This window comes from Scyliorhinus torazame, chromosome 2 (genome assembly GCF_047496885.1).
Source record: "Scyliorhinus torazame isolate Kashiwa2021f chromosome 2, sScyTor2.1, whole genome shotgun sequence".
Taxonomy (NCBI): domain Eukaryota; kingdom Metazoa; phylum Chordata; class Chondrichthyes; order Carcharhiniformes; family Scyliorhinidae; genus Scyliorhinus; species Scyliorhinus torazame.
The window spans coordinates 13,697,545-13,710,844 of NC_092708.1; the positions used below are offsets into that span (position 1 = coordinate 13,697,545).

Consider the following 13,300-nt stretch of genomic DNA (forward strand, 5'->3'; position numbering starts at 1 on the left):
CAAGACTGCTTCCTGGAAACAAGGCCCCGAATCCCCGAGACTGCTCTCTGGAAACAAGGCCCCTAATCCCCGAGACTGCTTCCTGGAAACAAGGCCGTCAATCCCCGAGACTGCTCCCTGGAAACAAGGCTCCGAATCCCCGAGACTGCTCCCTGGAAACAAGGCCCCGAATCCCCGAGACTGCTTCCTGGAAACAAGGCCCCGAATCCCCGAGACTGCTTCCTGGAAACAAGGCCCCGAATCACCGAGACTGCTTCCTGGAAACAAGGCCCCGAATCCCTGAGACTGCTTCCTGGAAACAATGCCCCGAATCCCCGAGACTGCTCCCTGGAAACAAGGCCCCGAATCCCCGAGACTGCTCCCGGGAAACCAGGCCCCGAATCCCCGAGACTGCTGCCTGGAAACAAGGCTCCGAATCCCCGAGACTGCTCCCTGGAAACAAGGCTCCGAATCCCCGAGACTGCTCCCTGGAAACAAGGCCCTGAATCCCTGAGACTGCTCCCTGGAAACAAGGCCCTGAATCCCCGAGACTGCTCCCTGGAAACAAGGCCCCGAATCCCCGAGACTGCTCCCTGGAAACAAGGCCCTGAATCCCCGAGACTGCTCCCTGGAAACAAGGCCCCGAATCCCCGAGACTGCTCCCTGGAAACAAGGCCACGAATCCCTGAGACTGCTCCCTGGACACAAAACCCGAATCACCGAGACTGCTTCCTGGAAACAAGGCCCCGAATCCCCGAGACTGCTTCCTGGAAACAAGGCCCCGAATCCCCGAGACTGCTCCCTGGACACAAGGCGCCAAATCCCTGAGACTGCTCCCTGGACAGAAGGCCCGAATCACCGAGACTGCTTCCTGGAAACAAGGCCCCGAATCCCGAAGACTGCTTCCTGGAAACAAGGCCCCGAATCCCTGAACTGCTTCCTGGAAACAAGGCCCCGAATCCCCGAGACTGCTTCCTGGAAACAACGCCCCGAATCCCCGAGACTGCTCTCTGGACACAAGGCGCCAAATCCCTGAGACTGCTCCCTGGACACAAGGCCAGAATCACCGAGACTGCTTCCTGGAAACAAGGCCTCGAATCCCTGAGACTGCTTCCTGGAAACAAGGCCCAGAATCCCCGAGACTGCTTCCTGGAAACAAGGCGCCAAATCCCTGAGACTGCTCCCTGGAAACAAAGCCCCGAATCCCCGAGACCGCTCCCGGAAACAAGGTCCCGAATCCCCGAGACTGCTCCCTTGAAACAAGGCCCCGAATCCCCGAGATTGCTTCCTGGAAACAAGGCCCCGAATCCCCGAGACTGCTTCCTGGAAACAAGGCCCCGAATCCCCGAGACTGCTCCCTGGAAACAAGGCCCCGAATCCCCGAGACTGCTCCCTGGAAACAAGGCCCCGAATCCCCGAGACTGCTTCCTGGAATCAAGGCCCCGAATCCCTGAGACTGCTTCCTGGAAACAAGGCCCCGAACCCCCGAGACTGCTCCCTGGAAACAAGGCCCCGAATCCCCGAGACTGCTCCCTGGAAACAAGGCCCCAAATCCCCGAGACTGCTCCCTGGAAACAAGGCTCCGAATCCCCGAGACTGCTTCCTGGAAACAAGGCCCCAAATCCCTGAGACTGCTTCCTGGAAACAAGCCCCCGAATACCGAGACTGCTCCCTGGAAACCAGGCCCCGAATCCCCGAGACTGCTCCCTGGAAACAAGGCCCCTAATCCCCGAGACTGCTCCCTGGAAACAAGGCCCTGAATCCCCGAGACTGCTCCCTGGAAACAAGGCCCCGAATCCCTGAGACTGCGCCCTGGAAACAAGGCCCTGAATCCCCGAGACTGCTCCCTGGAAACAAGGCCCCGAATCCCCGAGACTGCTTCCAGGGAACAAGGCCCCGAATCCCCGAGACTGCTCCCTGGAAACAAGGCTCCGAATCCCCGAGACTGCTCCCTGGAAACAAGGCCCTGAATCCCCGAGACTGCTCCCTGGAAACAAGGCCCTGAATCTCCGAGACTGCTCCCTGGAAACAAAGCCCTGAATCCCCGAGACTGCTCCCTGGAAACAAGGCTCCGAATCACCGAGACTGCTCCCTGGAAACAACGCCCGATTCCCCGAGACTGCTTCCTGGAAACAAGGCCCTGAATCCCCGAGACTGCTCCCTGGAAACAAGGCCCCGAATCCCCGAGACTGCTCCCTGGAAACAAGGCCCTGAATCCACAAGACTGCTTCCTGGAAACAAGGCCCCGAATCCCCGAGACTGCTCTCTGGAAACAAGGCCCCTAATCCCCGAGACTGCTTCCTGGAAACAAGGCCGTCAATCCCCGAGACTGCTCCCTGGAAACAAGGCTCCGAATCCCCGAGACTGCTCCCTGGAAACAAGGCCCCGAATCCCCGAGACTGCTTCCTGGAAACAAGGCCCCGAATCCCCGAGACTGCTTCCTGGAAACAAGGCCCCGAATCCCCGAGACTGCTCCCTGGAAACAAGGCCCCGAATCCCTGAGACTGCTCCCTGGAAACAAGGCCCCAAATCCCCGAGACTGCTCCCTGGAAACAAGGCTCCGAATCCCCGAGACTGCTTCCTGGAAACAAGGCCCCGAATCCCGGAGACTGCTTCCTGGAAACAAGGTCCCGAATCCCCGAGACTGCTCCCTGGAAACAAGACTCCGAATCCCCGAGACTGCTCCCTGGAAACAAGGCTCCGAATCCCCGAGACTGCTCCCTGGAAACAAGGCCCTGAATCCCCGAGACTGCTCCCTGGAAACAAGGCCCCGAATCCCCGAGACTGCTCCCTGGAAAAAAGGCCCTGAATCCACAAGACTGCTTCCTGGAAACAAGGCCCCGAATCCCCGAGACTGCTCTCTGGAAACAAGGCCCCTAATCCCCGAGACTGCTTCCTGGAAACAAGGCCGTCAATCCCCGAGACTGCTCCCTGGAAACAAGGCTCCGAATCCCCGAGACTGCTCCCTGGAAACAAGGCCCCGAATCCCCGAGACTGCTTCCTGGAAACAAGGCCCCGAATCCCCGAGACTGCTTCCTGGAAACAAGGCCCCGAATCACCGAGACTGCTTCCTGGAAACAAGGCCCCGAATCCCTGAGACTGCTTCCTGGAAACAATGCCCCGAATCCCCGAGACTGCTCCCTGGAAACAAGGCCCCGAATCCCCGAGACTGCTCCCGGGAAACCAGGCCCCGAATCCCCGAGACTGCTGCCTGGAAACAAGGCTCCGAATCCCCGAGACTGCTCCCTGGAAACAAGGCTCCGAATCCCCGAGACTGCTCCCTGGAAACAAGGCCCTGAATCCCCGAGACTGCTCCCTGGAAACAAGGCCCTGAATCCCCGAGACTGCTCCCTGGAAACAAGGCCCCGAATCCCCGAGACTGCTCCCTGGAAACAAGGCCCTGAATCCCCGAGACTGCTCCCTGGAAACAAGGCCCCGAATCCCCGAGACTGCTCCCTGGAAACAAGGCCACGAATCCCTGAGACTGCTCCCTGGACACAAAACCCGAATCACCGAGACTGCTTCCTGGAAACAAGGCCCCGAATCCCCGAGACTGCTTCCTGGAAACAAGGCCCCGAATCCCCGAGACTGCTCCCTGGACACAAGGCGCCAAATCCCTGAGACTGCTCCCTGGACAGAAGGCCCGAATCACCGAGACTGCTTCCTGGAAACAAGGCCCCGAATCCCCAAGACTGCTTCCTGGAAACAAGGCCCCGAATCCCTGAACTGCTTCCTGGAAACAAGGCCCCGAATCCCCGAGACTGCTTCCTGGAAACAACGCCCCGAATCCCCGAGACTGCTCTCTGGACACAAGGCGCCAAATCCCTGAGACTGCTCCCTGGACACAAGGCCCGAATCACCGAGACTGCTTCCTGGAAACAAGGCCTCGAATCCCTGAGACTGCTTCCTGGAAACAAGGCCCCGAATCCCCGAGACTGCTTCCTGGAAACAAGGCGCCAAATCCCTGAGACTGCTCCCTGGAAACAAAGCCCCGAATCCCCGAGACCGCTCCCGGAAACAAGGTCCCGAATCCCCGAGACTGCTCCCTTGAAACAAGGCCCCGAATCCCCGAGATTGCTTCCTGGAAACAAGGCCCCGAATCCCCGAGACTGCTTCCTGGAAACAAGGCCCCGAATCCCCGAGACTGCTCCCTGGAAACAAGGCCCCGAATCCCCGAGACTGCTCTCTGGAAACAAGGCCCCGAATCCCCGAGATTGCTTCCTGGAATCAAGGCCCCGAATCCCTGAGACTGCTTCCTGGAAACAAGGCCCCGAATCCCCGAGACTGCTCCCTGGAAACAAGGCCCCGAATCCCCGAGACTGCTCCCTGGAAACAAGGCCCCAAATCCCCGAGACTGCTCCCTGGAAACAAGGCTCCGAATCCCCAAGACTGCTTCCTGGAAACAAGGCCCCAAATCCCTGAGACTGCTTCCTGGAAACAAGCCCCCGAATACCGAGACTGCTCCCTGGAAACAAGGCCCCGAATCCCCGAGACTGCTCCCTGGAAACAAGGCCCCAAATCCCCGAGACTGCTCCCTGGAAACAAGGCCCTGAATCCCCGAGACTGCTCCCTGGAAACAAGGCCCCGAATCCCTGAGACTGCGCCCTGGAAACAAGGCCCTGAATCCCCGAGACTGCTCCCTGGAAACAAGGCCCCGAATCCCCGAGACTGCTTCCAGGGAACAAGGCCCCGAATCCCCGAGACTGCTCCCTGGAAACAAGGCTCCGAATCCCCGAGACTGCTCCCTGGAAACAAGGCCCTGAATCCCCGAGACTGCTCCCTGGAAACAAGGCCCTGAATCTCCGAGACTGCTCCCTGGAAACAAAGCCCTGAATCCCCGAGACTGCTCCCTGGAAACAAGGCTCCGAATCACCGAGACTGCTCCCTGGAAACAACGCCCGATTCCCCGAGACTGCTTCCTGGAAACAAGGCCCTGAATCCCCGAGACTGCTCCCTGGAAACAAGGCTCCGAATCCCCGAGACTGCTCCCTGGAAACAAGTTCTTCAATCCCCGAGACTGCTCCCTGGAAACAAGGCCCCGAAGCCCCGAGACTGCTTCCTGGAAACAAGGCCCCGAATCCCCGAGACTGCTCCCTGGAAACAAGGCCCCGAATCCCCGAGACTGCTTCCTGGAAACAAGTCCCCGAATCCTCGAGACTGCTTCCTGGAAACAAGGCCCCGAATCCCCGAGACTGCTCTCTGGAAACAAGGCTCCGAATCCCCGAGACTGCTCTCTGGAAACAAGGCCCCTAATCCCCGAGACTGCTTCCTGGAAAAAGGCCGTCAATCCCCGAGACTGCTTCCTGGAAACAACGCCCGATTCCCCGAGACTGCTCCCTGGAAACAAGGCGCTGAATCCCCGAGACTGCTCCCTGGAAACAAGGCCCCGAATCCCCGATACTGCTTCCTGGAAATAAGGCCCCGAATCCCCGAGACTGCTTCCTGGAAACAAGGCCCCGAATCACCGAGACTGCTTCCTGGAAACAAGGCTCCGAATCCCCGAGACTGCTCCTGGAAACAAGGCCCCGAATCCCCGAGACTGCCCCTGGAAACAAGGCTCCGAATCCCCGAGACTGCTCCCTGGAAACAAGGCTCCGAATCCCCGAGACTGCTCCCTGGAAACAAGGCCCTGAATCCCCGAGACTGCTCCCTGGAAACAAGGCTCCGAATCCCCGAGACTGCTCCCTGGAAACAAGGCTCCGAATCCCCGAGACTGCTCCCTGGAAACAAGGCCCTGAATCCCCGAGACTGCTCCCTGGAAACAAGGCCCTGAATCCCCGAGACTGCTCCCTGGAAACAAGGCCCCGAATCCCCGAGACTGCTCCCTGGAAACAAGGCCCTGAATCCCCGAGGCTGCTCCCTGGAAACAAGGCCCTGAATCCCCGAGACTGCTCCCTGGAAACAAGGCCCTGAATCCCTGAGACTGCTCCCTGGAAACAAGGCCCCGAATCCCCGAGACTGCTCTTCTCTCAACCCATTGTAATCTCCTTTGTTTGGGAGATGAAGGAAGTGGCAGCAGAGATAGTGGATCCATTGATTACAATATGCCAATAACCAGAGGGCACATTCTCAGACTAAAGGGGCAACCGTTAAAACAGAGATGAGGAGGAATTTCTTCAGCCAGAGGGTGGTGAATCTTTGCCACAGAAGGCTGTGGAGGCCATATCACTGAGTGTCTTTAATACAGAGATAGATATATTCTTGATTATAGAACATAGAAAATACAGCACAGAACAGGCCCTTCGGCCCACGATGTTGTGCCGAACCTTTGTCCTAGATTAATCATAGATTATCATTGAATTTACAGTGCAGAAGGAGGCCATTCGGCCCTTTGAGTCTGCACCGGCTCTTGGAAAGAGCACCATACCCAAACTCAACACCTCCACCCAACACCAAGGGCAATTTGGACATTAAGGGCAATTTATCATTGGCCAATTCACCTAACCCGCACATCTTTGGACTGTGGGAGGAAACCGGAGCACCCGGAGGAAACCCACGCAGACACGGGGAGGACGTGCAGACTCCGCACAGACAATGACCCAAGCCGGAATCGAACCTGGGACCATGGAGCTGTGAAGCAATTGCGCTATCCACAATGCTACCGTGCTGCCCTTAAGAACAAATAAATCTACACTATATCATTTTACCGTCATCCATGTACCTATCCAATAGCTGCTTGAAGGTCCCTAATGTTTCCGACTCAACTACTTCCACAGGCAGTGCATTCCAGTGCATTAGTAAGGGGATCAGGGGTTATAGGAAAAAGGCAGGAGAATGGGGATGAGAAAAATATTAGCCATGATTGAATGACGGAGCAGACTCAATGGGCTGAGTGGCCTAATTCTGCTCCTATGTCTTATGGTCTAAAATTCCCTGCACACGGGAAAGGTTCCAGTGAATTGGAAAAATGCCCTTACTCAAAAAGGGAGGAAGGCAGAATGTAGGAAATTACAGACCAGTTTAACATTTGTTGTTGGGAAATTATTAGAATCCATTATTAAGGAAGTAATATCAGGACATTTAGGAAATCAAAACACAATCCATCAGAGCCAGCATGGTTTTATCAGGGTAAATCATGTTTGACTAATTTATTAGAATTCTTCGAACATGTAACAAGCCAAGTTGATAATGGAGATCCTATAGATGTAGTATATCTGGACTTCTGAAGGCGTTTGATAAGGTGCCGCACAGGTTAATACACAAGGTTAGACCACAAGGGTATTATACTCCCGATACAAACACATGACTGTGTGACAAAATTTAACTCCAAGTCCATCTGTAAGTTTGCTGATGACACGACCGTAGTGGATCGGATCTCGAACAACTATAAGTCAAAACTACAGGAGGGAGATAGACAACCTAGTGGAGTGGTGTGACGACAACAATCTCTACCTCAACGTCTACAAAGCTAAGGAGCCGATCATTAACTTCAGGAAGTGAAGTATCGTACACACCCCTGTCTGCATCAATGGTGTCAAGGTGGAGATGAATGACAGTTTCAAATTCCTAGGTGTGCACATTACCAACAACCTGTCCTGGTCCACCCACGACGACGCTACCACCAAGAATGTACAACAGCGCCTATACTTCCTCAGGAAACTTAAGGAAATTTGGCGTGTCCACATTGACTTTTACCAATTTTTAGAGATATACCAGAGAAAGCATCCTATCTGGCTGCATCACAGCCTGGTATGGCAACTACAGAGTCGTGAACACAGCCCAGTCCATCACACGAACCCGCCTCCCATCCATTTACTCTGTCTACACCTCCTGAACGAGAGGTCATAGTCTCAGGATAAGGGGTAGCAAATTTAAAATAGAGGTGAGGAGAAACTACTTTTCCCAAAGGATCGTGAATCCGTGGAATTCGCTACCCCAGAGTGCTGGGACAATGAGTAAATTTAAGGAGCAGTTAGACAGATTTTTAATTAGTAATGCGTTGAAGGGTTATGGAGAAAGGGCAGAATGGTGGAGATGAGGCCATCATGAGATCAGCCATGATCGTATTGAACGGTGCAGCAAGCTCAAGTAGCTTAATTGCCTACTTCTGCTCCTAGTTCTTAGAAAGAATTATTCTGTCTAATTCCACCTTCCATTTCTTGGTCTGTAGCCCTGTAGGTAACAGCACCTCAATCACAACTCTGGTGTTCTTGATTAATAAGGGGATATGGGGAGAAGACAGGAGAATGGAGATGAAGAATATGGCAGCCGTGATCGAATGGCGGAGCAGACCCGATGGACCACATGGCCTAATTCTGCTCCTATATCTTATGGTCTTATGGCATTGGAAGCAGTCCAGTGAAGGTTCGTGAGGTTGATCCTGGGTATGGAGAGATTTTCTTATGAGGAGAGGTTGAGTAGATTGGGTCTGTACTCTTTGGAGTTTATAAGAATGAGAGGTGATCTTACTGAGACACACAGGATTCTCAGGGAGCTTGGCAGGGTAGAGGCTGAGAGGACGTTTTCTCTTGTGGGAGAGTCTAGGACCAGAGGGCAGAATCTCAGAGTAAGGGGGGTTGCCCATTTAGGCAGAGATGAGGGGGAATTGTTTCTCTCAGAATACAGTGAATCTGAGGAATTCTTTACCATAGAGAAGTGTAGAGGGTTGGTCGTAAGTATGCTCAAAACATGGGCGGCAAAGTGGCGCAGTGGTTAGCACTGGGACTACGGCACTGAGGACCCGGGTTCGAATCCCGGCCCTGGGTCATGTCCCTTTGAAGTTTGCACATTCTCCTCGTGTCTGGGTGGGTTTCACCCCCACAACCCAAAGATGTGCTGGTTAGGTGGATTGGCCATGCTAAATTGTCCCTTAATTTGAAAAAAAAAATGGGTACTCAAAATTTATTTTAAAAAAAGTATGCTCAAGACTGAGATAGACATATTTTAATCAGTAAGGGAATCGAGGGTTATGGGTATAAGGCGGGTAAGTAGAGTTGACGATTTTACCAGATCAGCCATAGTCTCATTGAATGGAGGAGCAGAGCCGATGGGCCGAGTGGCCTACTTCTGCTCCTACATCTTATGGTCACTCAGCAGATTAATTAAAATTGTATAAAAAAAATTTCTACAACTGATAAACCTACTGGTCTTTGTTTCGTAACCTTAACTTAAACAAGATGGTGCGGTTAGCTACTTTCCTATCTGTAAAATAATTCCCAAATTTAATAAACACTCAGACAGTTGAAGATTGAAAGCCATATAAATTGCTTCCAGATATTGGCCAGGATCCTCCGGTGTCCGTCGGGTGGGCCGTACCGGCGCCAAAGAATGGCGTGAACCACTCCGGCGTCGGGCTGCCCGGAAAGTGCGGAGGGGCCAGATTCCCCCGCCCCCCCGCCCAAAGGACTCCGCAGGCTGCTCTTAGAGCCAGGTCCTGCCTGTACAGACCTGGACTAATCCACGCCGGCGGGAGTGGCCGAAAACAGGCGGCTGCCCGGCCCATTGGGGCCTGGAGAATCGCCGGGGGGGTGGGGGGGGGGGCGCCACTGCCAACGGCCCCCAGCAGGCGGCGGAGAATTCGGCAGCCGGCGTCGGAGCGGGATTCACGCCCCCCCCCCAGCAATTCTCCGACCCGGTGGGGGGTTGGAGAATCCCGCCCAGTTGCTCTGGTATTCTGCTGCTTGTGGTCCTTAGTAATGTGGATGTGAGGGATACAGCTTGATACCCAGTGTTGCTAGGGCACAAATGATGGCAGATAGAAACATATGCATCCATCTTATTGCTAGTGAAACATTATACAAATGGGAACTGAGATATCTGGGGTTATGCTGTTTTCGTTTCACAAGGGGCAGAAATTTTGAACTTAATTTCTAACTTTGCGTGTTTTGCATCGGGAATTGTCCTTTGTAATAAATATACAGTATAAGAAATTGTTTTAAAAATGGAGTGCATTTCTAGTAAACACTAAAAACAAAGTTTGAAAGTCATTACAATTAAATTAAAATGAATTTCTGAGACAATCAGCACATAGTGTGCCTGATATCAGATTTGGTGGTCATCAACTCACATTTATTCAAGTAATCTAAGAGTGAAACATGTGAATTTTCTGGTGCTGTATTTAGGATTAGAGGATTTTTTTTTTACAATGTGACTGAGGCACTCAGGTCTGCTTGCCATTCCATTTCCGACTGTTAATCTTGATCAAGGGCGCACAAGTCTTCATTTTCCTGCAGGAAACAGAATTGGAATAAAAGAATTGTAAATAATTGTTGACAATTTTATGAAAGCATATTCTCACCAAGGATTTCTGAAAGCATATTCTCATCAAGGAGCCCAACCTACGCCGGGAACTGAGGGTCAGCTTCGTATGATTTGTTTTTACCCAAATAAATCTTCGTCATTCGTAGGTTGCACTGCCATTTACCAAGGACTCAGTTATAAAAAGGTATAATTCTCAGTCAGTTTTTTTTTCTCCAAATAAACATCTGCATTACGTTTGTTCTCAGCTCAAACTCAAGGTCAGGATTTTCTGGTCCCATCAGAATGTAAATGTGTCCTGGTACAAAGGTAACTCTCCACTTTACTGATGCCCATCATGTCTTCAGCTTGGACAGCAGCTCAGTAACACTAAGTCAAAGTCAGTCCATAATTGTAATTTCTTTTGTGAGGGCCACGAAGGATCCAGCACGAGTTTTAAGGATACAAAGTAATAACAATTATTTACAATAACATATATATATAACAGCAGCAGCAACATCCCTTGCTGCACACTCCTTCCTGCTGTTTCCAAACTGGCCTGCTTTATTTATACTTGGAGTTTACTAATGGTTTCTCCGCCCCCCTCATTGGGGAAGCTCATACTCCCACAGGATTGTGGGATTGTCATTAGTCCCCAGCCAATGGCAAGTAGGCATCCCTCCCCCCCAAAGTCCAAGGAATCCACCGAAGACCCTGGCGAAGGAGGGCGTCAGACTCGTTTTGCCACAGGCTGGACACCATTTGCACGCGGCGCTGGATCAGGCGGTGTGTAACGAGACGGAGACCGGCGCTTCCGTGATGAACGGCGCAACAGTTGTACACCCACGGCCCGTGGACCCGAGGATTCCCCCTCTAATGCATCCTGTGTCTCCATCTCGGAATCAGAGTCTGCTGCATCCGTCATGTCAGCGTCTCTATCTCCATTCGGTTCTGTAACGGCCAACGCAGGCTTCGAGTGAGGCACCAGTGGAAGATTGTACCGTCTCTAGTCTCTGCGGCTGTAGACATGAGCTCCGGGGGCGGGGAATCTTTTGAGGGGATAGTCTTCTGGACCGAACGTGGTCTACAGGTTTGCGCTGGAGACGACCCTGGGCTTGCACCTGGTAAGATATAGGGCCCGTTTGGCGAAAGATTACACCAGGAACCCACTGGGCACCACCAGCAAAATTCAGAACGAACACTGGGTCACCGGGCGCAAACTGCCGAATCGGCCGATGCCGAGAAAATCCCTGTCCCTGCCGTTCTTGTGTGCGGCGTACTTTTGCGCCAATGTCCGGGAAAACCATACTAAGGCGGGTGCAAAGTCTCCGGCCCATTAGGAGTTCTGCGGGAGCTACCCCAGTCACCGGATGGGGGGTGGTCCTATACGTAAACAAAAATCGAGCCAGTCTCGTGTCCATTGATCCGGAAGACTGCTTCTTTAGGCCTCTTTTGAATGTCTGCACTGCGCGCTCTGCCAACCCATTTGAAGCCGGGTGGTAAGGGGCAGTGCGGATATGGCGTATGCCGTTCATCTTCGTGAACCTCGCAAACTCCTCACTCGTGAATGGAGTGCCATTATCCATGACCAGCACCTCGGGGAGGCCATGCGTACTAAACGACAAACGTATATTTTCAATTGTTGCGCAGGACGTTGTCCCCTGCATCTTATGCACCTCTAGCCATTTAGACAGGGCGTCAATCAATAGAAGGAACATGGATCCTTGAAAAGGGCCTGCGAAATCTGCATGTAAGCGTGCCCAAGGCCGCCCTGGCCATTCCCGGTGATCCAGGGGCGCGGCCGGCGGAAGCTTCTGATGCTCCTGGCAAATGGAGCAGTTTTGGGCCACCTTCTCAATGTCGGTGTCGAGGCCTGGCCACCAGACCTAACTCCGGGCCAACATTTTCATTTTGGTCACACCTGGATGCCCATTGTGCAAGTCTGTTAGTATCAGCTCCTGGCCTTTTTCTGGGACAATCACACGCGTCCCCCACAAGAGGATGCCGTCTTCCACGCTGATTTCTGACAGCTTGGAGGAAAATGCCCGCAAACTGTCTATGCTGCCCACCATACAGGACTATGTGCCGAACCTTTGACAGGACTGCCTCCGTCTGGGTCCACTCACGGATCTGTGATGCCGTGACAGGCAAGGTGTCCATAAAATTTAGGGTTGCAACCACCTCACCGGTCGTGGGGGTCGACATGGGGCCGGTCAATAAAGGCAATCGGCTCAGTGCGTTGGCATTTGCTATCTGCGTACCTGGTTTGTGCTCCAGAGAATACTCGTATGCAGCAAGCAACAAAGCCCAGCGCTGGATCCGTGCGGAAGCAATGGGCGGTATTGGCTTATCCTCTCTGAAAAGTCCCAGCAGAGGCTTATGATCAGTCACGATAGTGAAATGGCGGCCATACACGTACTGTTGGAAGCGTTTCACCGCAAAAACCACTGCCAGGCCCTCCTTCTCAAACAAACAAAGAACAAAGAAATGTACAGCACAGGAACAGGCCCTTCGGCCCTCCAAGCCCGTGCCGACCATACTGCCCGACTAAACTACAATCTTCTACACTTCCTGGGTCCGTATCCTTCTATTCCCATCTTATTCATATATTTGTCAAGATGCCCCTTAAATGTCCCTATCGTCCCTGCCTCCACTACCTCCTCCGGTAGTGAGTTCCAGGCACCCACTACCCTCTGCGTAAAAAACTTGCCTCGTACATCTACTCTAAACTTTGCCCCTCTCACCTTAAACCTATGCCCCCTAGTAATTGACCCCTCTACCCTGGGGAAAAGCCTCTGACTATCCACTCTGTCTATGCCCCTCATAATTTTGTATACCTCTATTAGGTCGCCCCTCAACCTCCTTCGTTCCAGTGAGAACAAACCGAGTTTATTCAATCGCTCCTCATAGCTTATGCCCTCCATACCAGGCAACATTCTGGTAAATCTCTTCTGCACCCTCTCTAAAGCCTCCACATCCTTCTGGTAGTGTGGCGACCAGAATTGAACACTATACTCCAAGTGTGGCCTAACTAAGGTTCTATACAGCTGCAACATGACTTGCCAATTCTTATACTCAATGCCCCGGCCAATGAAGGCAAGCATGCCGTATGCCTTCTTGACTACCTTCTCCACCTGTGTAGCCC

The 13,300-nt window shown here is 53.0% G+C and overlaps 1 protein-coding gene across 1 annotated transcript in view; it reads right to left on the reverse strand.

Annotated features, from left to right (window-relative positions):
• Positions 1-9,965: 9,965 nt before the first annotated feature.
• The window catches only part of LOC140407752 (desmin-like), a 293,366-nt gene continuing 290,031 nt past the window's right edge, over positions 9,966-13,300 (reverse strand). The window contains exon 9 of the mRNA XM_072495041.1: positions 9,966-10,145. Coding sequence (XP_072351142.1) covers positions 10,110-10,145 — 36 coding nt within the window. The 3' untranslated portion in view covers positions 9,966-10,109. The remainder of the gene's footprint in view (positions 10,146-13,300) is intronic.